Source organism: Spermophilus citellus (genome assembly GCF_964194105.1).
Source record: "Spermophilus citellus genome assembly, chromosome: 14".
Classification (NCBI taxonomy): domain Eukaryota; kingdom Metazoa; phylum Chordata; class Mammalia; order Rodentia; family Sciuridae; genus Spermophilus; species Spermophilus citellus.
The window spans coordinates 102,500,985-102,528,635 of NC_138194.1; the positions used below are offsets into that span (position 1 = coordinate 102,500,985).

Consider the following 27,651-nt stretch of genomic DNA (forward strand, 5'->3'; position numbering starts at 1 on the left):
CTGACCTCTCTATGCACACCCCTTCTCCCCAAGCCTGTGCTAGTCATGTCACCACCCACAGGACCTGAAGCTAGATACCACAATGCATGTAGTCACTCATTCAAACATCCCCAGAGCTGAAGTTACAAGTTGAAGGGCCCGTCAGGCCTAAGGTCATGCATGGGTTGCTTCCCCAACAAAGGGTCCTGTGCTGGGTCCTGCAGAAAGCCCCTGGTAAGGCAGGGTGACACCCACCCGAGTGATGAGCTCATCTTAGAGCAACTCTCAGAGAGGTGCACTATCACCTGCATTCTCTAGGTAAAGAAAGAGGTCTTATGTGAGCCTTGTACCTTGTCCAGGCCAAGGAGCTAGCTGAGTGGAGGCCAGAGGCCACACACAAGCGAGCACCTTACCTAGGTGAGCTGGGTTGGCTTTGTGCAGACAAGACTCTAGCCTGAGTGAGCAGCCTCACCTGTCACCTCCCACACACAGTACCAGAGCATCAGCTCCAAGTGCTCACCTCTCACAGGGCCCAGGTACTGAGCAGGGTCTACAGGCTCCTGCTCATCATTCCTCCCCCATAACCTCCCCCAGTGAGCCCCACCTCTCAGGTCCCAAGGACCCACCTGCAATTTCTCCTTCCCCACTTCCAACCTTTGTCTGCCTCCCAACACTGCTGCCAACTCCCCGCACCCACAGTGCTATTAGAATGGCCTTTCTAGAACAAGTCTGACCAGCTGACACTCCATGTGCTTGGGAGCACAGAGCCTTTCACAGTCTAAGCAGCCTCTTCCCTGCATACCCACACATAGACGATTGGGTGTCCTCCAGCTGTTCCTAGGGCTCATAGACTCTCCCCACCCCCCACTCTCTAGAGAGGGGCAGGAGGGTCTCATGCCACTCTGTTTCCCAGGAGAGCATGATCAGCCTTCCAGTGTTCATAACAAAAATTCCCAGAGTCCAATCCCTCCCCACCTTTTTTTTTTTTTTTTTTTTTTTTTGATGTGTATGGTGCTGGGGATTGAACCCAGGGCTTCACACAAGCTAGGCAAGTGCTTTGCCACTGAGCTACATCCCCAGCCCTTTCTATTTTTTGAGACAGGGACTCACTAAGTTGCCCAGGCCGGCCTTGAACTTGTGATCCTCCTTCCTCAGCCTCCAGAGTAGTTAGTTGGGAGTTCAGGTATGTGTCACCAAGCCAGGCCCTGATTCTTTAGACAACTAGCACTGCCCAGCTACCAAACGCAAACAACCTCCCTGCTCCAACCCTGCCTCTCAGCAGCAGGGATCTACTTCCTCCCCACAAAACCCACCTCCAGAGCACCGCAACCTCACCTGCTCTGACCTACTGCTTCCTGGACAGCTAGTGCTCCCATCCTGAGCTGGCTGTGCTTCTCAGGGAAGCATCTGTGCAAGCGAGTTCCCCAGAATCAGGAAAGTCAGGGACCTGGGGCCAGCGCGGATGGAGGCACAGGTACTTATGTTTGCACATGGCAGGAAGGTGCTGCTCTCAGCACCCCCCATAATTCCACTCAGTGTTAAAACAGCGCAGATGCTTCTAAGATAGGCCTGACTCTGGAACCCGTGGTCTATTTGGACACACAGAGTAAGAAGCTCTGCAGGCGACACAGCACAGTGGCTGGGAGCAGAGTGCTGCCCAGTAGACTCCACTGAGGCTCGGCCATCCCTGCTTGGCCTGGAGCAGCCTTCTCTCCCTAGCTTAGGTAACTACCCACCCTGCCAGAACACTCTCAAGACAGCAGAGGAAATGTGCAGCTCTCCTCGGCCTCTGGCCCTAGCGGTAGGAGGCAGAAGAGCAACTGAGTCACAAGATCCAGAGACGGAAAGAGCATGAGCCATCCAGGTCAGACTCCCGGGCTTTACAGATGAGGAAACTGAGGCCCACACAGGGGACAACTCCCCACACCATACCAGTGAAGGAGGACAGGGCTGGAGCTGAGAAAGACTGAAAGTGGGAATCCAATTCACCCTCCTGGCACACGGCAGGGAGCCACCTTCATACCCTTCAGTCTCCCCGGAAGCACAGGACCACTGAGGAGTGGCACAGTTAAAGGGTGCAAGCCTACCCTTCTGAGGCTACGCACCAGCCTTCAGTCAGGGAGCAGCCACCCCAATTTGCCCACAGTCCTTGCATGGGCTCACAGTCCCAGGAAACAATTAGGAGGACCCCGTTTTACTTATAAAAGTTCCCAGCCAAGAGGACAAGCTGTGGTCACTGGGTACAGCTCTACTGAAAGATAAATCAGAAGGGCACGGTTATCTGGTCACAAAAACTAAGGGACCAGGGGCTGGGGTTTAGGCTTAGCGGTAGAGCACTCGCCTAGCATGCTCGAGGCCCTGGGTTTAAAAATAAATAAATAAAATAAAGGTATTGTGTCTAACCAAAAAAAAAAAAAACTTAAAAAAAAAGACTAAGGGACCAGAGAACAAATAGTAGTTTCAGGTTCTTAAACTTTTGGGGAGAAAAGGTGGAGAAAGAAATTAGAGTAGTGTACTCAATGACATCTCACCACACCAAGAGCTCGATTTTGGCTAGCCAGAGGGAAAAGGCCGGGCCACAGCCATGGCACCAGCTGGGGCTCAGCAGCACGGGTGTGGGCTGGTGGTGCTCACCCAGAAGATAGCCAAGCCAGGGGTGAGGCTGCCAAGTGCAGGGAATGGTGGGCAAAGATAAGGGCACAGCGAGTTGGGGGAGGACCTGGAACCCTCCTCATGCCAGAGAGGCCCTCTCAGCCCAAAATGGGGGAGGGGAGGTCCATCTTCTTTTGAATAATTTTAAGTCCACAGTGTCATTTCCATTTTCTAAGTATTAGGTCACTCTACTGAAAGATGCTACATGAAGAGGGCTCTGCTTCACCTGTGACTTAAAGTCAAAGTGACCTGTCAGCAAAGACACTTGGTGAGTGTACTGGAGTGAAGTTCACAAGCCCTGTCTTGAGGGAACCAAGGACTGTGAATATGGGTCCTCTATAAAACTGATTAAAGAAAGAAAACTGAGCTGGGCGCAGAGGTGCGCACCTGAATTCCAGCAATTTAGGAAGCTGAGGCAGGAGGACGGCAAGCTGGCGACAAGCCTCAGCAACTTAGGGAGGACCTAAGTGAGACCGTGGCTCAAACTAAAACACAAAAAGGGGGGCTGGGGATGTGGCTCAAGCGGTAGCACGCTCGCCTGGCATGCGTGCGGCCTGGGTTCGATCCTCAGCACCACATACCAACAAAGATGTTGTGTCCGCCGAGAACTAAAAAAATAAATAAATAAATATTAAAAATTCTCTCTCTCTCTCCTCTCCACTCTCTCTTTAAAAAAAAATAAATAAAAAATAAAACACAAAAAGGGCTGGAAATGTGGCTCAATGGCAAGATGCCGCCGGGGTTCAACCAAAAGAAACAAGGAAGAGGAGGGAGGAGATGCCTACTCTGAAAAAAAAGATAATTTTAAGGACTTAAATGTTTGTAACAAGTAAAAAGAAAGGACAAAAGGGGGACTAGCTTTCAGGGACTCAGTAAATTGCCTCAGAAGACAGAAACCCAGATTTATGTATGACTTCTATTAAAATTCAGGAGAGAAAACAGTCAATCATAAGCGTGTCCCTGAGTGAATGAGAACTGACAGCCGACTGGGGTGACAGTAGCCTCATCTAAAACTTCCCTGGCCTCTGGGTGCACACGTACAAAGAGAGGAAGCCACCTGGCTGGAACCACTTTAAAGGGTATTCACGGAGGGGCCGCAGTGACAGCTCAGCGTAGAGCACCTGCCTAGCACGTGTGAAGCGCTGGGCTGGCTCCTCAGCATCACAAATAGGTAGGCAGGCAGGCAGACAGAACGAAGGTATCATGTCCATCTACAACATCCACAGAGAAACAAGAGTGGGGGAAACAAGCAAAGGTAGAAAATTCTGAAGGCACATTTTGTACTAATCACTCTACTTTTATGTTCTTCAAATTACTTCACAATAGTAACTCTTTCTAAAAGAAGCCAAATGTTACATTTTCAAAGTTCACAGTAACAATTCATAAAATAAAAACACATTTCATCAGACTGGCACACTGCAGCAGAATATTGCTTAACTCAAGAGAATGAACCAGACCCTTGTCAACACATTCAATATAGCCCGGAGCAGTAGCACACCCATAATCCCAGGCACTAGGGAGGCTGAGGCAGGAGGATTGAAAGTTTGATGCCAGGGCTGGGGTTGTGGCTCAGTGGTAGAGAACTTGCCGGGCATATAGCAATCAATCAATCAAATGAAGTTCCATTGACAACTTAAAAAAAAAAAAAAGTAAGTAAGTGGGACTGGGATTGTGGCACAGTGGTAAAAGTGCTCGCCTAACATGTGTGAGGCCCTGGGTTCGATCCTCAGCACCACATGTAAATAAATAAAGTTATTGAAAAGAAAGAAGGTAAGTAAGTTTGATGCCAGCCTCAGCAACTTAGCAAGAGACAGTCTCAAAACAAAAACTAAAAAGGACTGGGGATGTAGCCCAGTGGTAGAGTACCTAGGGGGGTGGGGGTGTAACTCAGTGGTAGAGCACCTGGGGGTGAGGGTGGAGCCCAGTGGTAGAGCACCTGGGGGTGAGGGTGGAGCCCAGTGGTAGAGCACCTGGGGGTGGGGGTGGAGCCCAGTGGTAGAGCACCTGGGGGTGGGGGTGGAGCCCAGTGGTAGAGCACCTGGGGGTGGGGGTGGAGCCCAGTGGTAGAGCACCTGGGGGTGGGGGTGTAGCCCAGTGGTACAGCATCTAGGGGGATGGGGGTGTAGCCCAGTGATAGAGCACCTAGGGGTGGGGGTGTAACTCAGTGATAGAGCATCTAGGGGGGTGGGGATGTAGCCCAGTGGTAGAGCACCTGGGGGTGTAGCCCAGTGGTAGAGCACCTGGGGGTGGGGGTGTAGCCCAGTGGTACAGCACCTAGGGGGGTGGGGGTGTAGCCCAGTGGTAGAGCACCTGGGGGTGGGGGTAGTTCTAAAACAAAACAACATTTTCAATACAGAAATTGCAAGTTGAAAAAATACTGCTACTTCTTAAACAGTCGTTTTAGGAGTCACAGCTATTGTTAGGGGAAGGAAGACTGCACAATGCAGAGCCATGCTGCCATGCCTCCTGGCCCAGGTGGAGGCACTGCCATGGTAAACAGGCACCATCACTGGGAGAGCTGCTTGCATCCTTGCTGGGACAACTGGACAACTCGGAGTTATGGAGAAATAGGGTTTAGAGAGAATTAAGTGTACCAGAAATTACCAATGAAAGCCAGGTATTTTCAAAGTCAAGATCCTATTTAGACAACTCTCACTAGGAATTAGGTGTCACAGAGATTACTTTGTAGCAAACCCACAAGGGGTATAACATTAGGCAAAATCCTCAGAAAACCACCCCATTGGAGGAAACAATCCTTTAGATACCATTTAAGATCTTTAAATGGGGGGCAAGGTGGGTAGCATTCAGGTGGCACATGGGTGTATTCCCAGCCACCAAAGCAGGAGGATCAAGAGTTCCCAGTCAGCTGGGCAACCTACCAAGTCCCTCTCAAAATAAAAAATAAAACCGGGCGTGGTGGCACATGCTGTAATCCCAGCAGCTCAAGAGGCAAACGCAGGAGGATTGTAAGTTCAAAGCCAGCCTCAGCAAAAGTGAGGGTGCTAAGCAACTCAGTGAGACCCTGTCTCTAAATAAAACACAAAATTGGGCTGGGACTGTGACTCAGTGGTCAAGTGTCCCTGAATTTTTAATCCCCAGTACAAATTAATTAATTAATTGGAAAATATGTGGGACTGGGGATATAGCTCAGTGGTAGAGCACTTGCCTAATAGGCACAGGCCTCCAGCTTCAATCCCCAGTACTGGGGGGCCAGGGGAGCCCACAACTAATTGATTGATCTATGAAGTTTCAGGGTCAATGCAAAATCCACCTATCCTCACTCTTTTCAATAGTTCAGAAAAATTAAGAAACAGTAACATTCCTAACTTTGGAATCCAAATTTCAGTTTCACATAGGTAACAGTATTTTTTTGTAACAGGCATAATAATATAAACCTACTGTGAACTTTATTTTTAAAATTAATTTACAAGTTGCTTAGTAAGTCTATAACAATTGGAAGTAGCAGAACTTATCTGTAACTTTTCTACAATTCAGATGCAATTAGGATTCTAAATTAGGAAACAAAATATTAGAAAGAGTCTCACTGAAGAGATTCTATTCCAAAAATTTCCTTTTAAACAAAATTAAAAGCTTGGGTAGAAAAAAAAAAAAAAAACTGAACTGCATAATTACAGCACACTTGTACACCTGGAGCTTGGGCTCAATCCTGTCCAGCCATTAGCTAGGAATTATCCTGCAGACATTTATTTTCCCCATGAAAGCTGGCTAAAGGGTGTCCCCGCTAGGCCACCAAGCAGAAGCCCACAGCACAGAAGCCATCTTCAAGCAGTGTTCCATAGACAAGTCAACAGCCTGGTGCAGGTACACATAGCAAGCAGCCTCAATGCCACTTCCTGAAGTTCTCATTTCAGTTACAAGTACGCAGCATGGCCTAGTCTAGCCTAGACTTAACAGGTATTTTTTACTGTGGGTCAAGGTCAAAAGGGACTGAGAGCCACTTTCTGTAAGGAGGGTTCAGAAAATCAGCTCAGGAGTGGAGCCAGGCAGATTGTTCTAATGCTCCTGGCTCCATGACCTTGGCAGAGTTCTTAACCTCTCTGAGCCTCTGCTGCCTGCCTTCAAAATGAAGGCGCTCCACCAATTTCAACTAGCTGAACCATCAACACATAAAACAAGACAGAAGCCTGACCTTCCTCAAGGTTCCTCACATTTTCTGGGCCTTCAACTTTAAAACTGATCATCTGAAAAAATGTACAGCTTCATGACTCACATCTGCTGGGTTCCTTTGTAACTCTGCTCTAGAAGATTCTCACATTACAGGGCAGGGGCTGCCCAGCCCACTTCACAGTTAGGGGGCTGACTGCCAGGATCTCCAGAGGCCAGCATTCGCCATCAGGTCTGTGGCACCTTCTAGGTGCAGGTTAAACCATTCATCAGTCAAACTGTTGAGGGCCCCTGAGGGTTTAAAAGTTGGTCAGAGAGCCTGGGCGCAGCTAAGTGACATCAGGGGAAAAAAAAAAAAAAAAAAAAAAAGCTGCTCAGAATTCACAAGGCACAGAGCTAATTGTGTACAGACACGGCCGTGGGGCCACCATTTAGGGACCTGAGTGGATCGGGCAGGCTTCTAGACCTTACAATCTGGAGCAGGTCTGGAGAGACCCGGGACGTGAACCACCTAGCCGTGGACCAGGTGGACAGGCGGGGACTTGCGGGGTAGGCGGCAGGCTGGAGCTTGGCGGACAAAGGGGAGCAGGCAGTGCCCGGTCCAAGTGCCGGGAAATTTAGGAGCCACGTGCCTGGCGGGAGAAGGCAAAAAACAGTGGAGCACTTGACCGTTTTCCCGGCCCAGCAAGTAAACGGCCCCACTACTCTGCATTGGAAACGAAAAAGAAAAAAAAATGTTTATGGGTTTAAGTTTTTTGGAACTTTTCCAAGGAGAGAGGCTGAGTAGTAGAGGGGTGCCGAGGACACCGACACGTCTCCCCACCTCTCCGAGCACCTCGTACGAGGCAATTAGCACTCGCACCAGCCGCGTGTCTGGAATGAGAATGAGCCGCGGCCCGGCCAGCGGGCGCCTCCCGGCCAGCCCCGGCCCCGGCCCCGCCAGGGGGGGCCGCCTCCCACTCCCCTCCGAGCCGGGGCCTAGGAGGGGCGGCCCGGAGAGCCGCCGGCGACGCCCGCCGCCCGCCGCCCGCCCGGGCCGCGACCCTCGGCAGGGCGGGCGGTGGGCGCCGGCCGGGCCTAGGCGCGCGGCCGCCGGGGCGCAGGCCCGAGCGCAGGACGCAGGCCGCGCGGGCCCGGGGCCGCGCCGAGCAGGCCGGACGGCGACGACGGAGGACCCCGGCCCCGCCCCGCCGGACCCCCGCCCGCCGCCCGCCGCCGCCGCGCGAGCACTCACCGGGGCCGGCTCCCGAGTACATGGTGGCGCCGCCGAGGGCTCCGGGGCCGAGGGCCGGCCGCCGCGCCACGGGCCCCGACGCCGCGAGCCGCGAGGGAGCCGCCGGCCGCACGATCCGCCCCGGCGCGGCCGCGTCGCCAAACAGGTTTACCCGACGCGGCCGGCGGCGGGCGGAGGCGGCGGGCGGGGGAGGGGCGGGGGCGGGGGCGGGCGCGGGGCGGGGCCTGGGCGGGGCGGGGCCGGGCGCGCGGGGCGGGCCGGGCGGGCGGGGGCCTCGGCCGGGCGGCGGAGACCCCGGGACCGGCCTGACGCGGCGACCCGAGGCCCGGGGGAAGTGGGGGGCGGCGCGGCGGGACTCCGCCCGGGCCCCTGCGGGCGCGCCCGGGCCGCCGGGCGGGACTGTCCCTCGCCGCGTGGGGAGAGCTCTGCAGGCCGGAGCGGCGCTGGGTCCGCTGGCTGCCCGCGTAGCCGGCCCCAGCTCGCGGCCTGGCTCTTTAAGTTATTAACAAATACGAAGCTTCTGCCGACCCGGAGCTTGAACTTGAACGCAGCTCGGCCCTAGCACGCGACTACACTGCCACCTCCCGGCGCGTCCGAGCACCCAGATAATCCGCATAAAGCACTTAAAAAGTAGTCAGTCTTTGGTAAATTTTCAGAGTTGTCAAGGATCAGATCAAATACCACTCCCTCTCCGCGGTCAGAGCATCCAAACACACTCTCTTTGCCCTGCGGACCTCATGGACCTCCCTCATACTCCTTTTGGGCATTTCTGTACCTTCCCCAATTGCTGGCTTCCGTTTTTCCTCCAACCCAAATACTCTTGGTCCTTCATTTGCCCCTGAGTCCAGCAGAAGCCGGACAGTGGTTTCCTGTTTTCTCCCCTAATTGGTGATTAGAAGACAGAAGGGGAAATAAAACCCAGACTGGCTCATCATCTTTCAACATCCGTGCCAACCCCTTCTCTTGTCGTGTAAACAGGTGTTATCAGCTTATGGGGTGCAATGCCCAGTGTTGAGGATCCAGGTCAAAAGATAAACAGGTGTCCTGCTTGCCAAGAGGTCAAGTAGGTTTGTTAGTTACTTGCAGTCCTCAAGGAAGGCCCAAAGTTAGTGCAGGGAAACTACCACTCTCCTCCAGATAGACGGAAAAGGAGGACCTAAGTCTTCACAGTGGATGATACTAATGGATCATCATAGCTATAGGTGGTGGCCTATGGTCCCAGCTGCACAGGAGGCTGAGGTGGGAGGATCTCTTGAGCCCAAGAGATGAGACCAGCCTGGGCACCACAGGGAGACCCCACCTCAAACAAACAACAGCAACCACAAAAAGCATCATGATAAAATGGGTTTCTGTGCATCAGGAATCTTGGATGGGATGCAGTGCTGCTCTCACAGCCAGGAATGAACACTGCTGGGGTTCCTGGGTACCCACTAGCAGTACAATGAGAAATCAAGCCTCTGCTAGAATGGAATCCAGCTATTAAAGAGAACCCACTGCCGCCACATACAGCGACACAGATGAGTCTCAGCACACTGATGCTGTAGGCGTTCTGCCCAGCTCCATTCATAAAGTTCTAACCCTTAAGTTAAACTACATTGTTTAATGTGTTATTAAATTTTAAAAATCCACAGAAAAACAAGACAGATATCTGTAAGCGTCAGAATGATGGGCAGAGCTGATATGGAGCACAGCCCTGGGGCCTCTTGGGGTGCGAGCCTGTTCCTACCAGCAGTACTGCTGGCTGTTCATTCTGCAGCCAACCCTTAACACATCTTTATGTTCTCAGACATTGACATTTTAATGTACTTTTCTGTACCTTTGCTGTATTTCTCAACAAAGAACATTGCAACTAATCATGAAGGTTATCACTCTCCTGCTTATGAACCACACCACCTCATTAGTTTCCCAACGCCCAGACACCCATCACTCTGCCTCTCTCCTTCACCCACCCACAAGACTGGCTTCTGCCCTAAATCGCTGGAAGCCGAACTGCTCCTAGGGCCTCAGAAAAGGAGGAGACCGGAACTTAACAGTATCCTAATGGGATACTTTGTTGCCAAGCTTCCCTCCTGGAGGGCAGCAAGATACTGTCTCCTCGGGCTGCCCTTGTGTTGCTTCACTGCGCAGACCTGACACTTGGGGGCCCCCTGCTGGTAAAGGGTTGCTAATACAGTCTGCCTGTGCACTTCCAGGGCGAAAAGCAATGGCTGGGTTCAGGTCCCACAGCACTGGGACTCAGGTTACTCCTTGGCCGGGTGGCTCTTGGACTCCTGTCCTCCTCAGACGCCAGCCCCTTCCTGCAGCTCCAGTTCCCAGCCTCCAAAGAACTTCAGGCCCACAGCTCCAGCCAAGTGCATCATCTCCTCTTCCCACCTGCTCTTCCAGCTTGGCTAACAGATTCACCATCCACCAGAGAAGCTGGAAGCTCCCTCTCCTGGGCCTTCTTCTCGTGTAGTTAGTGACCCTACTTCCTCCATGCGGCTGAGTCCTCTCTCTTCACAGCTCAGACCCTTTCCAACCCCCCGGTCCTGCTCCCCAGCCCTCTCCCAGCACTCAGCCTGCCCCCAGGGCCAGCTCCTCCCTGCTGCAACTTGGCTCTTTATTAGGGGTTCCTGATGCTGTGATAAGGCAGTGGGCTCCAATCCCAGGCAGGGAGACTGGACAGTCGAGGCTGTTCTGCAGCTGGCAGGGCACACAGGACCTATCTAGGAAAGAAAAAAGAGCCTGGGGGAAAGCAAGCACAAAGACAGCTCCCGAGAAGAGGCCTGTAAAGCTCTCAACTCGGGGGCCCGTAGTTCCCTCAAGACTAAAATATGAGCACTGGAATCAATATTCATTCCCAAAGCATGATCTGAACATAATTCAGAGGGTCCAGGAACAAACTGAGAAGCACTGGGTCAAACAACACTACATTATTTTGTTGAGTGCAGGCCTCCTCAGGGCCTTTAGCAAAGCATGAGGAATCTCACTTCTACAAAGAGAAAGGAGGGAAACAGAGATGGTATCTTAGTCTCTTTTCTGTTGCTGTAACTGAATGTCACAAATTGAATAATTTATAAAAGAACAGAGCTCTGGCCAAGCACAGTAGTGCATACCTGTAATCCCAGCGGCTTTGGAGGCTGAGGCAGAAGGATTGCAAGTTCAAAGTCAGCCTCAGCAACTTAGCAAGGCACTAAGCAACTCAGTGAGACCCAGTCTCTAAATAAAATACAAAACAGGGCTGGGATGCGGCTCAGTGGCCGAATGCCCCTGAGTTCAATCCCCAGTACCCACCCCAAATATAAATATATAAATATATAAATATAGATATAGATATAGATATATAACTCCTGAAATGCACAGCCACCAGGAGGAAGCTCAAAAGAACTCTGTAGGGTAAAGAAGAATTCCAAAAGGTCACATGCTGTGTGATTCCATGTATGTAACATTATCAAAATGACAAAGTTTACAGGAATGCAAAGAACAAATGGTTCCAGGGGTGAGGAAGCTGGTGGATGGGAGACAAGAGGGTGCAGCCATAAAGAGCCCTGTGAGGGGCCCTGAGGTGAGGTGGAGCCCTCAGGTGGGCCAAAGTCACTGCCCTGGTTGTGCTATTGTCCTGCCCTTTTGCAAATGTCAGCCTTGGGGACTTGAGTCAAGCATCCCCAGGATCCATCTTCCCTCCTTCCTGTCCTTCCCTCCTTCCTTCTTTCCTTCCCTTCTTTTTGGTAATGGGATTGAACCCAAGGGCACTCTACCACTGAACTACCTCCCCAGCTCCTTTTTAAATTCCAAGTCAGGTTCTCAATAGGTTTCCCAGGCTGCCCTTGACTTGGGATCCTCCTGCATCAGCCTCCTGAGTAGAGTGGCTGGGATCACAGGAGTGGCCACCACACCGGGCAGAGTGAGAGTGGTCCTCTTCGGGAAGGACTTATTATTTCTTAGACCTGCATGTGAACCTACAATTATCTTAAAATAAATTTAATCTTGGAAAGGTCTCACACTGAGAATGTAGTGCAGATTTCTGAAATAAGACAAAATAACTACTGTGAAGAAAAATTTGAGTACATTGAATTAAAAATTCTATTCAACAAAAGAAAGTATGCCCCGGATTTGCATTTGAATATTTAAAAAACTAAAAAGAAATCATAAGAGTATAAGGAAAATTTGAATTCTGATCTGAGTCCGTGGGGTGGGTAGTGGGCATTGCTGTTTCAACGTGTGTGCCCTCAGATTCCTTATTCCCACAGTGTCGGTGTATGGGGAGCCTGGGGTGATGAGGATGTGAGGGCAGAGGAGCAGAGATCCAGGGACCCATCAGGCAGGATAAAGCACCAGGCACCACCTGAACCAGGAGGCAGGCCTGCCAGGCCCTGGATCTGCCCTGCCTTGACCTTGGGCTTTCCCTCCCCAGAACTACGAAAATCAGTTTCTGTGGTTCTGGTTTGGGGGGTGCTAGGGCTCAAACTAAGAGCCTCGTGCAGGAGGCCAAGTTCTTGCTCTGAGCTGCCCCACAACCCTGATGTCATTCTTTTCTCCCCTTCCTTCCCTTGTGTACCTGTTTCCTTCCTTCTCTCCTTCCCCATCCCCCTCCTTTTTTTCTGAGATGAGAGTTGCTGTGCTTCCCAGGCTGGCCTCAAAGTCCTGGGCGCAAGTGATCCTCCCACCTTAGCCTCCTGAGTACCCAGGACTAGATGGGCACGCCCCCCAGGAGCCTTGATTTCTCTTGTTTGTCAGTCACCCAGTCTCTGGTGTTCTGTTTTAGCCCAAAGGTACCAAGGCCTATTATTGGGCCCTCCTACTGAGAAGGGAAGAATCTTGCCGCTTCCTGAAAAAGCAGACCAAGAATGGTTCCTTGAGAGGAGTAACCTCCTAGCTAGGAGACAAGTTCCCATCAGAACCAGTAAACACTGGCACGGTGCACTTCTGCCAGCCCAGTGCCTGCTCCAGGCAGTGCATGAATTCCCATATTCACCCTCATCCTACAGATGGGAAACTGAGGCCTTGAGTTCACAGCAGGCTTTGAACCCAGTAGGTTGGCCTAAAGTGTAGAACCAGCCACCTCCCAAGAGGCACAGTGGTACCGTCACACCAAGGGACCTTGAGATTGGTCTCTGGGTTCCTTCTGACCCTAAGAGCCATTGAAAACACTGGCTACAGTAGTCTTCAAACAGTCTTGTTCATGAACCCCTACAATCTGAAATATTCCATCCCCCAACACATTAAGTTGACACCTAAAACATTACATAAGCTTAAGTAGTTACAAAGAATGCAACTTCTGGCATACTGTAAATATTGACACTTAGAAGCAAAACTGTCATATCACTTTAAAGAATGTAGCCAGATGGAATAAAAATACCACATCCATTTGATGTCCCTCACAATCCTTTTAAAATAGCACAGGATGCAGACATAGGACATCCTGTGCTCCTGGAACCCATATTCCATTTTAATTCTTCTACAGATATTTCTCCTCAGGTAACATTTTTATGTTTGAAAGTTTCACTGATCCCTCTACATACTTCTCTACAGCAAAACTGGATGTATAGGGGCTGGGGATATAGCTCAGTTGCAGAGGGCTTACCTAACATGGGCAAGACTCTGGGTTCCATGCCCAAAACAAAACAAAACCAACAAAACAAAACCAAACAACAACAAAAAAATCTATAAGCTGAAATCTTCAAATTTGTTTGGTTTCCTGCAAAGCTCCATTTGTTAGGGCCTGGTGTTGCACACCTGTAATCCCAGCTATTGGGAAGGCTGAGGCAGGAGCACTGCAAGTTTGAGATCTGCAAGTCTGAGGTCAGCCTGAGCAACATAGAGAGACCCTGTCTCAAAATAAAAAGGGTTGTGAATGTGGTTTAGTGGTAGAGGGCCTCTGGGTTCAATCCCCAAAAAGAAAAAAAAAAAGTCTTGTTTATCATCACAATTACCAGTACACGGCTGTTGCAGATACGTTACAAATTTGGATAATCATGATGAGTCAGGAGAAGTACAATGTTGGTGGAAATGCATCTTTCTCTTTGTGCCCGGGATGGCACCCAGGGCCTTGCTAGGCAGATGCTCTGGGGCCGACCCCGCCCTAGTCCTGGAAGCAGATCCAGGAGGCCCTCATCAATGGTAACCCCATTCTGCATTTCACCACGGGAGCTCTGAAGAGGGCTGTGCCCTGAAGGCCAATGGGAATGGAGGGTGCTCTGTCACGGCGACGCAAGGTCCTGCGTGCCCTCTCCAAGTGCTCTCCTCTCACCGCCGTGGGCACGGCCACAGCGGGCAGCTCGCGGGTCCCAGCCCTGGGAAGAAGGCGAGGGCGGCCTCGGGGGGCGCCGGGTCTGCGGAACCCGGCCCCGGGCGACCCCGCCCCTCCCTGGGAACCCACGTGACCCGCACGGCCCGGGACGTCCCCGGCTCGGCCCCCGGAGACTCAGACTTGACCCTCCCCCGGAGTGGACGCCGAGCCAGTCCAGCCCGGGCAGCGCCTCCCGCCAGCCCCACCGCTTCCGCCGAGAGCCCGCGGTGCCGGGGCGGGACGAGAGTCGCCGGAAGTGCTGCCGGCTCGGGGACCCCGGGGCCGCGCCCCCAGGGCTCCCTAAACCCTGGGAATGTGGGGTGAGGTGGAAGGCCAAGTGGGAGCCCTACTAGGAGCCATGAGTCAGTGTAGCCTCACGAAGGGTAAGACTGACTCCCAACAGTGTATGCAGATCTGTTCTCCATCTCATTTTGCAAGAAAAGGCGATTTGACCTCTTTTCTTCAGCACGCACGACCTCGCTTTCCCCCAGCGCGCTCCTGCGACTGAGCCCAGCGAGCCCGGGCGGGTTCGAGGAGAGGTGGGGGTGGGGGTGCCCCCCACCTCCCAGGCAGATTCCCCCAACCCGAAGGTGCCCTCCACCCATCAGGGGAAAGTGAGACTCCAGGAAGAGCCGCGGGTGGAGTCCTTCTGATGCTCACTTCCCCGCGGTGTTCCTTAAAGACAGACCTCCTCCTGGTGGACAGGACAGACCTACGTGATTTTGCCTGTTAAGATCATCACAATAAAGAGACTTCACTTTGCAAATGAAAAAAAATTGGCAAATTGACTCTTTTTTAAAAAGTATTTTATTATTTTTTGCAGTGGTGGAGAGAGAACCCAGGACCTCCTGCAGGCTAGGTGACCTCTGTACCACAGAGCCCCACCCCCTGCCCTGAAACCAACGAAGCAAACCCAAAATGTACCTATAACTTAAAATGAATTAGAAGAGGCATAAATAAAATATCTGAACAAGAACAAAATGGGATAGCTTGTACTAGGCAATTTCAGGATCAACTCTATTCAATTTCACATCTGATTGAAAATCTACAGTAACCAGGTGGGTATGGTGTAGACACAAGGAAAGACCCAGAGATCAGCAGAACCCAACAGCAAGCTGGAAATACATCCACAGGAATGTCAATTCACTTTCAACCAAGCTGCCAAGGTAATCCGATGGAGGAAGCTTTTCAATAAAAGGTGCTGTACAAATTGGATGTCCACATGGAAAATAACGTCCCTCCACACCCACCTGGTGTTCCTCCACAAATTAAGATAAATCACAGAACTAAACGTAAAATTGACACTGTGAAGCTTTTAGAATAAGATGTGACTATTTTGTAACCTGGGGGTAGGCAAAGATACCTTAGAAAAGATGACAAAAAGCACTAAAGTATTTAACAAAGTATAAATTGGACTTTCTCAAAATTAAGAACTATTGCTCAACAAAAGATAGTTTTAAGAAAATAAGAAGGTGGCAAGCCACAGAATGAGAGAGTACTTGTGACACTGCTGGCTGGCAAAGGTCTTGTATCCAGCATATATAAAACATGACTACAAATCAACAATCAAAAATAAATAATTTGATTTTTTAAAAATAGGCAAAAGAGTTGATCAGGCATTACACACACACACACACACACACACACACACACAGTCAATAAGCATGTGGGAAGGCTCTCAATGTCACTAGTCATGAGGGAAATGCAAATTAAAACCACAATGAGTCACCACTTCACAACCACTTCACAACCACTAGAATGACTAATAAGAAAGAAACCAACAAAACCAAGATGGAAAGGGTGAGTGGTGTGAAATCCTACACTGCTGACCGGAGCCCACTTGCTGCTTGCCCTCCCCTAAAGTGTGGGCTCTGAACAAAGGCGGGTGGACATCCACACCATGAGCCAGCAGTCCACTCCAGAGACTTGCCCCACAGGAGGGAAAAGGGGCAAACCCTATAAACTTGTGCTCAGTTTATTTATTTATTTATTTATTTTTTGTACTGGGGATTGAACCCGGGGTCGGGTGGGGGTGGAGGTGGGCCTTTTACCACTGAGCCACATCCCAGCCCTTTCTATTTTGAGACAGGGTCTCAATAAGTTGCCCAGGCTGACCCTGTGATCTCCTAGCTCAGCTGGATAGACAGGCTGTGTCCCACACCCTGCTTTATTGATTCTTTTTTTAAATATTTTTTTAGTTATACATGGGCACAATATCTTTATTTTGTTTATTTATTTTTATGTGGTGCTGAGGATCGAACCCAGGGTCTCACACGTGAGAGGCAAGTGCTCAACTGCTGAGCCACAACCACAGCCCCTTATTGATTCTTTAAATACACTTTTGTCAACCCCTTAGAGTTGTAGACTTAGCTTATTTAGTTTATGGGAAAATTTGGCATGCAATCTGCTTTGCTGAATTTGACCTTCTTTTTACCCAGACTCACTCCCTTCAGGAGGCAACTGTATCTTCCAACCTACATCAGTGCGCTCAGACACATTTCCAGGAACAGAACAGAATCTACTGAGAAATAAACTAAGGGACATATAAGGCAGATTACTAACAAGCAGTCAAGATTTAAATGATAAAAACAAAATTCATGTATCTATTTTATCATATATTGAGGAACAAGTAAATCAATCAATACGCTCTTTGACATCCTTTACAAGTATGCAACATAACACATACCGAGTGGAACAAGTTACCTATGAAGCAAGGAATGTGACAGAAGTTCCCATGGTCAGTTGATAAATGTGTGTGCATGTGTGTGTTCATGTGCGGTTTCGGCTTTGAGGATTTATTAAATCAGCATCAAGTATAAAAACCAGAGAGGGGCGAGGGATGTAGCTTAGTTGGTAGAGTGCTTGCCTAGCATGCACAAAGTCCTGGGTTTGATCCCCAGAACCATCAAAAAAAAAAAATCAGAGAAACTTTCATTCATTTTATTAAACATCAGGATCATCTTCTTAAGATTCTAAGGAAAGAGCAAGGTAGACACTGCTCTAAAAACACTCACTCTGACAGCTCCCCTGCCAGTTTTACTTTTTGCTGTTAGAGTAGAAAACACTAAGCGCAGGTGGCAGTGGTGCACGCTATAATCATAGCAGCTCGAGAGGCTGAAGCAGGAGGATTGTAAGTTCAAAGCCAGCCTCAGCAAAAGCAAGGCACTAAGCAACTTAGTGAGACCTGTCTCTAAATAAAATACGAAATAGGGCTGGGGATGTGGCTCAGGGGTTGATGCCCCTGTGTTCAATCCCTAGTACAAAAAACAAAACAAAACAAAAAAAAGAAGAAGAAGAAGAAGAAGAAGAAGAAGAAGAAGAAGAAGAAGAAGAAGAAGAAGAAGAAGAAGAAGAGACTAAACATTTGAAAGTCTGGGATAAAAGGACTGGCCCAAAGCAGAGCCTTTAAAGGTGATTTAATAACCCAGTTTGACCTACTTCATCACTTCCTGCCACCCACATTAAAGAGAACAGGCCTGAGCCTCACATGGATGTTAGTGCATGGCTCTTGAAACACTGGGAGGTTCCAGTTCAGACTTGTTGTCATTAAGCCAAGGTGGTCTCTCCTCACAGATGCAAGACAACCTGCCCGAAGGGAGGGAGGGAGGAGGGAGAGAAGTGTGGGGGGAGAGGGGAGGTGGGGAAGAGTGGGAGAGGGTGAGGGAGGGAGATGTGCTTGAGTGCTCCGTGGAGGCTCTGGGCCTTCAGAGTTTCCTAGCCATGTCTTGACTTTGCCCGCAGATGCTCCTCCATCTTGTTGGGTGGGGGGCTGGAGGGATGAGGTCCAGGCCACTCCATCCCTGTTTTTAAGTCATAGCACCCCTACAAAGCAGGGAGTCCAGACCCCCAGAAATGTCTTCCTGAACAGTGTGCAGGTGGGATCTGGGGAGGTGCCAGCAGGTTCTCCTTCTACACAGGGAGGATCCTATACAGAAATGGACCATTTGGGCCAGGTGTGGTGGTACATGCTTTTAATCCCAGTGACTCAGGAGGCAAAAGAGTCCCAAGTTCTAGCTCAGCCTGGGCAACTTAGTGAGCCCTGCCTCAAAATAAGAAAAGGACTGAGGATGTGGCTTGGTGGTAAAGTGCTCCTGGGTTAAATCCCCTGTTAAAAAAATAAGTAAATAAAATAAAAAAATGTAGATCCTCTGGAAACTGCCCTTCAGAGTCCTCCCAGTTCCTTAGTGAGAGCTGGGGTGCTCCTGAGGCAGGCTGCCCAGGTCAGTCACTGCCCCCACATCCTGGGACACAGAGTGCACCCAAGACCTTGAGGCTCTGAGTGTGGTCCCTAAGTGAGGGACGCAGGAGCCACATTAGACAGATAGATGCAGGTTTGGGCTGTGGTTTTGGGCACTGTCCGTAAAACAAGGTGTAGACAAAGAACTTGGGCCTGCCTGACAGTTCAAGGTGCGTCCGGATGGCAGGCCTGCTATGGATTCAACAGTGAGCTGCCCAGCGTCACCCAGACGCCCCTGGGCAGGGTGTTAAGTGGCTCCCTAGAACTGCCAAGGGAGCCAGGGTGACGCGCCTCCGTCCCCACATTTGTTTCCCTTTTTCCTACTTTTTTCTTTCTTCTCTTTTCTTTCTTCTCTTGAGACAAGGTCAGGTTGTGTTGCCCAGGCTGGTCTTGAACTCATGGGCTCAAGTGATCCTCCTGCCTCAGCCTCCCAAGAAGCTGGGACCCAATGGGGCACCACCATGCCCAGCTGCTTTTAAAACTGGTGGTAAACACACCAATGTAAAATTAACCCTTATAGTGACATTAGGACAGGGACAACATTGTGCAGATGCTGCCTCCAGCCAGGTCCTGACCATGTTCCTCACCCCAGCAGAGCCCATGAAACTGGAGACGGCCACACTCCGTGGCCTCCTCCCAAGCCCCGACAAGCCCTGATGTACTTCCCAGCTCCATGGACTGTGGGCATGTCCTGGGAATGACTACGCCACATGCAGCATGTGACCCCGTGTCAGTTGGGATTCTTTAAAGAAGTGCAGCCCACAGGAGCCTGCCAGATAACCAGCCAGCTGGGAAGGGATTCATCAGGGACTGGAGCATAGAGGATGGGGCTGAGAAGTCCTATCACATTCAGAATGCAAGTCAGAGAACCAGGGAAAGCAGAGGCGTAGTTCTGTCCAAGTTGGACTGGAGACCCAGAGGGGCCGCTGGAGAACTCTCAGTCTGAGGTTGAAGGGTGGAGAACTTGGGTGCCTGACGTCCAGGGCAGAGGGTGTGTCCTGGTTCCCAAAGAGACAGGAAACAAATTCACCTTTTCTTGGCCTTTTGGACTCCTCTCTAGATTGGCCTGGTCCTGCCTGACTCCTCCATAGCCAGACAGGAAGCGAGACAGACTCCAGAGCCAGACAGGAAGTGAGCCATGCACTTTTGAAACAGTAGTCCAGGGGTGGAGGACATGCCGGTTTGGAGAGTGACCTTGGGGCTTCTGTCCTGGCCCCATCCCCTCAGTGCAAGGCTGTGGTCAGCTAGGACCAGGTGGTGGGGAGAGGGCAGGGTCTGCCGGCCAGGAGAAGGGCAGCATTCCTGGACACTGAGCTTAGGAAGGAGATTCTGGAGGCTTCATCACTGTCCAGCCTTCCTGGTCACTGAGCAACTTGAAGAAAAGGGCAAGTCACAAACCGAGATCTCACATGTGACTTCTGAACATGGTTTTTGGCCTCTATAATGGGCTGTTTTGATGCTAGGAAATGAGTCAGGGCTGGGAGCAGGGAGGAGCCAGCAGAAACCTCAGCTCTCTGGTGAAATCAGGTCCTGCCAACATCAGAAGTCTCACAAATCCTGGTTGAGGCTTTAAAAAGGACGGGACTCTGCAGCTCAGCGGTAGCAGCAGCCAGGCCAAGAGGAAGGGCAGCTCTGCTGACGGCTCCGCCAAGGAGGAGCCCCAGAGGGGGCTGCCCACCGGCGGGGCGCCAGTCAAGGTGGAGGTCACACCCAGGAAGGCGGCAGGCAAGGGTAAATCTGGGGCAAGAACCTTCAAACAAAAGTGAAAAGGGGGAGCACAGGGCAAACAGGCTGAAGTGGCTGACCAAGGAGCTAAAGAAGACACACAGGAGAGAACAGGACCTGAGAAGCGGCGACTGAGGAGAGTCAGCCTCCCATGAGGCGGAAGAGAACAAAGCCAAGTCTCATTGCTCATACACCGTGTCTTACAGTGGGCCCATCTCCGCTCTCTTACCATCCAGAGGAATATCTAAAAAATATTTCTAGATGTTAATGAACCTTTATTTTATTCATTTATTCAGACGCAGTGCTTAGAATCGAACCCAGTGTCTCACACATGTGAGGCAAGCGCTCTACCACTGAGCTGCCACCCCGGCCCCAGAGGGGTATTTTCATCAACTATTTTACAAACGCAAGTTTTACAGTAGCTCTAGAAGCATTTTTATAAAAAAGGGAATCCTACATCATCCCATTCTCCGCCCAGTTACATTTCATGCTAATCTCCCTCGCAGTCCTTTGTGCCAGGTCCTGTGGGGACCCAAGCCCTGGGGCTTCGGAGGAGCCATGCTCTCTGGACCTCCTCAGGGAAGCCCGCACCTGCATGACCGGTGTGTATTCAGGTGGATGAGGCCCAGGCAGGGCCCTGTCTTCCCTCCAGGCACCTGACTGCTCTGGGCTGCTATGGAGTCTCCTCCACTTGCCATTCTCCAGGAATAAAGGCAGCACCTGCTTCCATGCTGCATGGACATGGCAGGCAGGGTGTACCTGTCCCTGCTATCCACCCCATCCCACACAAGTCGAGGTGTCACCAGGCTGCCATGGAAATGGACACCCAAGGGGAGATGGGCAGTCAGCACTGAGGCACAGGAATGCCGAGAGAAACTTTCACGGAACCAGTGTCACGACCCTCCTGCTCAGCCTCTAGAGCCCCTGGGATGGCAGGTGTGTGCAGTGCCATCCTGTGGCGTTCTCCTTTCCCTACAAGGCTACCCTCACTGGATTGGGGCCTAGCGTTGTCCAGCATGGCCTTATCTCAATGATGACATCCACAGAGACCCTGTTTCCAAGAAGGGCATGTCTACAGGTTCAGAGTGCAAGTGAGGTTTGGGGTTCCCTGTGTCACCCAGTACAGAGGTAAAAGCACCTGATGTGGCAATGTCTTCAAACCCTGGGGGAATCAAATCACAAATCAGTAACAGGAAAGTCTCCAAGTGCTTGGAAATTAAGTGACAAATATGTTTCCAAATAATCCATAGCTAGAAAAGGAAGTCTCAGGAAAACAAAACATTGAACAGAATTAAAATATAGGGTAACAGGGCTGGGGCTGTAGCTCAGTGGTGGAGTACTTGCCTTGCATGTGTGAGGCATTGGGTTCGATCCTCAGCACCACATAAAAATAAATAAAGATATTGTGTCCCATCTACAACCAAAAAATATTTAAAAAAAAATACAAGGTAACAAAGTGAAATTCTAGATGTGGCTAAAGCAATGCTGAGAAGGGAATTTGTAGCACTACATAAATACATTAGAAAAGAAGGAGAGTCTCCAATTATCCAAGTTTCTTTCTTAAGAACACAGGGTTATCTGAGTGTGGTGGTGCAGCCTGTCATCCCAGTGACTTTGGAGGCTGAGGCAGAAGGATCACAAGTTCCAGGCCAGCCTCAGCAATTTATCAAGGCCCTAAGCAACTTCATGAGACCCTGTTTCAAAATAAAACAAAAGGGATTGGGGTTGTGGCTCAGTGGTATAACGCTTCCCTTGTATGTTTGAAGGTAATGTGGGTTCAGTCCCTAGCACCACCAAAACCGAAAAACAACAAGACCAACCAACCAACCAAAAACAGGGTCTCTCAAAAATAGAAAGGATTAGGGCTCAGTGGTATGTGCCCCTGTGTTCAATCCCCAGAATTAAAAAAAATGTACATACACCACCACTACCAAGTGGGGCTTATTCCAGGGACGCAGTGTGTGAAACTCCGTCAATGTAATCTGCCATAGTAATGGTATAAAGAAAAATCATCATGTGAATAGATGCAGAAAATGCGTCTGACAAAATTTAATACCAATTCATGATTAAAAACTCTTATTAGAAAAATAGCAAAACATCTAGGGGAAACTAGGCAGAGGGTATGCAGGGTCTCTTCCCCCTTTCCTGTTCATTCCTTCTCCCTCCCTCCTTTTCTAGTGCTGAAGATCAACCCAGGATGCTAAGGAGGGCTCTGTCGCTGAACTATACCCCAGCCCCTTTTATTTTGAGACAAGGTCTCCCTGAGTCACCCAGGCTAGCCTTGAACTTGCACTCTTTCTCTGTCAGCCTGCTTAGTAGCTGGGGTTACAGGTATGCACCATTGCAACCGATCCCCCAATTTTGTTTTGAGGGAGGGATATCAGGGATTGATCTCAGGGGCACTCGACCACTGAGCCACATCCCCAGCTCTATTTTGTATTTTATTTAGAGACAGGGTCTCACTGAGTTGCTTAGCACCAATCCTCCTGCCTCAGCTTCCCCAGCCACTTGGGATTACAGGTGGGAGCCACTGTGCCCGACCCTGACCCAACTTTTAAAAAGGCAAAATATTTGAGTCAATCTTTCACAACAGGCAAGTGGCTAGGAAGAGATGCCCAGCACCACTGGACGCTGATATCAAATTGGAATTTGGTGCACACACCCGCAGAAAGTCTAGTGATCAGACTCGGGAAACCTGGTGCTGTGCGAATGCGGAACAACCGGAGCACTCCCACAGTGGCAGGCAGTCTGGCAGTGTTCAGTGAGTTAGGCTCGTATGTACTGTGTGTTCCAGAAGTTTCACTGTTTATTCATCCATGAGAAATGAACATGGTATTGTACATATGTCTTTTCCCCTCAAGTACTGGGTATTGAACCCAGGGTCATTTTACCACCCAAATCCTTGTAGTTTTTTTTTTTTTTTGAGACAGGGGTCTTGCTAAGTTGCCCAGGCTGGCCTTGAACTAGCAATCCTCCTGCCTCAGCTTCCTGAGCTGCTGGGATTACAGACAGGCGTGAGCCATCACAGCCAGCTGTACACATATCTATGGCAGCTTTATTGGCAAGCTGAAAACCACCCCAATGTCCCATTCCTTAATAGGCAAGTGGGCACATCAGCGGTGACATATCATATTCAGGTTGTGGAATACCTTCAGAACTAAAACAGCATGACTGACACACACAGGAAATGGGTACTCAAAGAAGCCAGCAATGAAAGAGCACCCAGGAGAGTCCCAGAAGCAACCTGCAAGTGACCAGGACCACATGGAGGCTGCTCAGTGGGTGCACAGCTGTGAGTGCCACTGACTGCACACACACACTTGAAGAAAGCACCTGCCCTTCACTGGGTTCTTACTGCCTGCAGATCATAGCTCAGTGATTGGGAAAGAAATACGGGGTGAGGGCTCCCCTCCTGGGGGAGTGGGAGTGGGAGGGGGAGCCAGGTCCTTTGCGGGTGATGGTTCTAGTCTGAGTCTGGCTGTCAGTTATGACAGGGTGCTCCTTTGTGAAGAATTCCATGAGCTCTGTTTACATGTACTTTTCACTATTTAAATTATTCTTCAACTAAAACAAAGTAAAATAAAGAGCACTGAGGAGAGAGGTGGGTGGCTGCCTCCTAAGACCGACATCTGGGTGGCAGGCAGGCAGAACCATAAAGCAGAGCCATCTGAGGACCTTTAGGCTCACATGCACTTTTCTCTGGATTTCCATCTTGAACTCTTCGTTCTGCTTTACAGTGGAAGTCACCTCATGCCCAACAGGTCTCCAGGCCACTGAGGCCTCCCTCCTGGGCCCCTGCCTCGTACTGACAGCCTGTGCTGGCCTATAGGGGCCACACTCCACCTTTGTCCTCCAGCCCTGGCCCTGAGGCAGCCTGCCTCTCCACCTGTTCTCAAACCCAATATCTTTCTCTGGAGTTCAGGAAGGTGCGAGACTCACCTGCCATCTTTTGCCCCAGAGGAAAAGCAGGATTTCCCAAATAGTGGCCCACAGAGCAAAGGGGTATCTTGACTGTGGTCAAGTGTTGCTCTGAAGCCTCTGAAGGGAGAATGGGGCAGTTCTGGCCTCCTCCCTAGGGTCATGTGCCAGGTCTGCAAAGCTCCGGCAGTCATCGCTGCAGGAGCTGGGATGCTGCTGCACACCCACAAGCATAAGATAGCCCTGCAGCCCCTGACCCTACATTGGGCTTTTCTTATTTCATAATCACTGCCTCATCACCATTTTTTTTTTTTTTTGTGGTGTTGGAGCTTTAACCTGGGACGGTGTGTATCACTGAGCAAGTCCTCTACCACTGAGCCACACTCCAGCCCATGTCACCATCTTAAAACCAAGGAAACTGACTCAAGAGATCCAAGAATGCCAGAGAATAAAGACTGTCTCAGAACACGACAACCCTGATGCTTCCTTTGGATGAAGAAAATGCCACAAACACAAATGGAGCCGACCGTGCAGCTACACAGATGTGTTTATCTGAGAACACTCCCCCAGATTCCTCCCCTCGGGTCCCTGTTCCTAAGCCTTCTCCTTCCCATAGTCCTGGAGCTGGGGGACTCAGTTCTATTTGCTCTGTGGTTCAGAGACTGCAGCAAGATCAGGGAGGGCCTGGGAGACCAAAGCCAGCAACTCCCTTAAAAAGGGCCCTGTGCCCAAATGGCTTCCTGAGTCTGGACGGGTGATTCCGACGCCAGGCCTGCAGAGGGAGCCTTCCCTGCAGAAGCACTTGAGCCAGCATTCTGATGTGGGCAGCCCGCCTCGGGATAGCCTCCAGATGCTCAGAGACACAGGAACAAGGAAAACAGCATCAGTGAGAGCTTACTACTGTATCTAGCAACCCCTCTGAAAAACTCTAGGTCATCTGAAGGAAGAGAATCAAAAGAAAGCACACTGGAACAAGAGCCTTACGGCAACACCTTTTTAATAGGTCAAAGTAACTGTACAGTTCATTATATTCTTCCTGAGAATAATTCATATCCCCCAACAAACTAAAGGGAGGGTGTGTTCTTCAGAATGATCTAAGAGGACGATGGTGCAATAGCTGGACATCTAGAGAACCAAACCCCTGCGTCCCGCTTAGTTCTCTGTAGGGAAGACAGACACGATGAGGGTCAGCCAGCGCCCGTGGCTGTGAGGGGTCAACATGGCTTTAATCTTTCCTTATAAATCATATAAAAATGGAAAACGGTGGTTCTGGACTCCTCACTGCAGTTTGGAGGTGCTCTGGTACAAAGTGTTTCTGCTTCCAAGAGAAATTACACTGCTACAAACAACGGGCACATTATCCTGGTGAGAAGACATGAGTTTTGAGTCTTGGCTGGGCTCTGCAGCTGGCTCCAGCCCAGCGCTTCCATGTCCACGTAAAGTGAAAGGCGGGAGACAGAAGGGTGCTAGTTTTGTTTTTTCTGAAATGATTTGAGTCTTCAAAATATAGCTTTTATATTCTTTCTTTGTAAATGGGATTAGCATATTGCAACAGAAGGGTGTTCTAGCCAAACCCCAGTCTGGATAATAATGCTATGGCAAGAAAGGAATCCTCAGCCTCCTGAGTCTCCTGGGATTCTTCACCACATTCTCTTCTTCCTATATTCAGTGAAGGCAGGTCAGGAATGAACACAGCCCCCAGGCCATTCCCACTAAAACACCCCAACAGGAATACCAACTGCGCTTCACATTTCTGCTTTAATTTCATTTTGACACAGGGTCTTGCTAAGTTGCTGAAGCTGGCCTTGAACTGGCAAACTTCCTGCCTCAGTGTCCCCAGTTGTTGGGATTACAGGCATGCACCATTGCATCTGGCCTTCATGTTCTTAAAGTATAATTTTCATTCTTGAAAAATGCCACATTATGGACCTCAGACTTTTCTGAACCCCATGATTTAAAAAGAATAACAAAAATGAACCCAAGTCAAGATGTGAACTTATGTGAGAGGTTTTCAGCCAGCCGTTGCTCGGCTGGAGCTGTGGTGCTGGCGCCTGAGGACACGCTGGCTCTGGCTGCTGGTGGAAGGCCGGTGAACACCTTCCCAGGGAAGAAGTACAGCCCCCGGGCGGGCTCAATGCGGCCTTGCCTGCCCAAGCATCTTCAGTCTCGCCTGGTCAATGGCATCCAGCAGGTTCTTGGCATCCACTGCGAGGGCGTGGGCGGCAGTCAGCATTTGCTTCTTGTACTCCTGCTGCAGGCTGGTCATGGCGCACTGCTGGGCCAGCCGCATCTTGCTGATGAGCTCTCCCAGGTCAGAGTTGAGCAGCTTCTGTGCCATCTCGATCTGGAAGGACAAGAGGCAGGTCAGGAGGATGGCTTCTAAAGAACCTCTCAGGGAACTTTCTTGTCTTTTATTGCAGGGCTGGGGATAAAATCCAGCGCTGGGCACGCACTCTCCCACTGGACCCCACCTCTGCCCCTTCTCTACACAATTTCACAAGCCTTTCTTTTGGTGCCACCATGAGAAAAAAAAATCTTTCCCTCAAATAAATCCTCCTTAGAAGCAACAGGGTGGAAAACCTTTCTCTCCCTGGGAACTCTGGCCAGTGTCGTGTGCCTGTGCACGTGTGCTTGCCCAGCAGTCCTGCTTCCATCCACAGCCCTGCTGTCACCAGGACGTCCTCTCCATTCTGCATTTGCCGTCTGGACTTCCACCTACCTCACTGTCTGGCAGGGCTTTCCTTTGTTTTACAGTAAATCATAGAACCTGACAGAATCTCAGGGAGTACCTGGTCCAGATTCTCCCATATCAGCACGGGCAGCTGAGGTACAAAGTGACCTGCTGAAGGCAAAGACAGGACAAAAGCCTGGGTCTGGACTCCTGATACCTCTCTGGACCTCCCTGAGCTACATGGGACGATTCTGGGTGTCAGAAGGCCCTGGCCCTGACTCGGCGTGAGCAGGCACAGGATTCGCCTACTGCCCCCATGGGGGCAAAGGCTTGTGTGTGGAGTCTCATGAGCCTGCCTGTTCATTCAGCCAGGGGTGACAGCCATCTGCTCTTGTGGCCCTTCCTGAGCACTTAACATGCACAAGGTACCTTGTGCTGTGACATGAGAAGCAGTCAGACATGTCTGCACACACAGGCCAGGCACAGGACTGCCTGGGACCCCCAGAGACAGTAGCACAACAGAAATGCACAGTGAGAAGGGGCAACTCACCCTGCCTCAGAGGCTTCCCAGGAGAGCCTGGACTTGGCCTGCACTGTGAGTGGGCTGGCTTCAACTGCAGGACCTCGCAGGCCATGCCCAGCTGACCCTCTCCTGCTGAACTTGGTGGTGGGTAGGCAGATCAGATTTTTAGGAAGGGAACAATGTAATCTAGAGATCTACCTCTTTCTTTCAGAAAGAAAGCTCTGGTGGCAGGGGAGGAAGGCAAGTCTTATGGCAGTCTGAGGAGGTGACTGTGGTCGGTGAGGATGAGGCCCACTCGAGACTCATCAAAGTGTCTGTG

At 50.6% G+C, this 27,651-nt stretch overlaps 3 protein-coding genes across 20 annotated transcripts in view; 1 reads left to right on the forward strand and 2 right to left on the reverse strand.

Moving 5' to 3' along the window:
• Window positions 1-8,148, reverse strand: part of AGO2 (argonaute RISC catalytic component 2) — an 87,635-nt gene extending 79,487 nt beyond the window's left edge. Inside the window, exon 1 of the mRNA XM_081265626.1 lies at window positions 7,991-8,148. Within this exon, the coding sequence (XP_081121752.1) occupies window positions 7,991-8,012 (22 nt within the window). The 5' untranslated portion in view covers window positions 8,013-8,148. The remainder of the gene's footprint in view (window positions 1-7,990) is intronic.
• Window positions 1-27,651, forward strand: part of CHRAC1 (chromatin accessibility complex subunit 1) — a 237,913-nt gene that overhangs the window by 96,315 nt on the left and 113,947 nt on the right. The window lies entirely within an intron of this gene.
• Window positions 25,609-27,651, reverse strand: part of PTK2 (protein tyrosine kinase 2) — a gene marked incomplete at its 3' end in the record, with an annotated part of 231,814 nt that continues 229,771 nt past the window's right edge. For all 18 annotated transcript variants that reach the window (XM_081266332.1, XM_081266331.1, XM_081266330.1 and 15 more), the window contains one exon: window positions 25,609-26,482. In XM_081266332.1, the coding sequence (XP_081122458.1) occupies window positions 26,270-26,482 (213 nt within the window). The remainder of the gene's footprint in view (window positions 26,483-27,651) is intronic.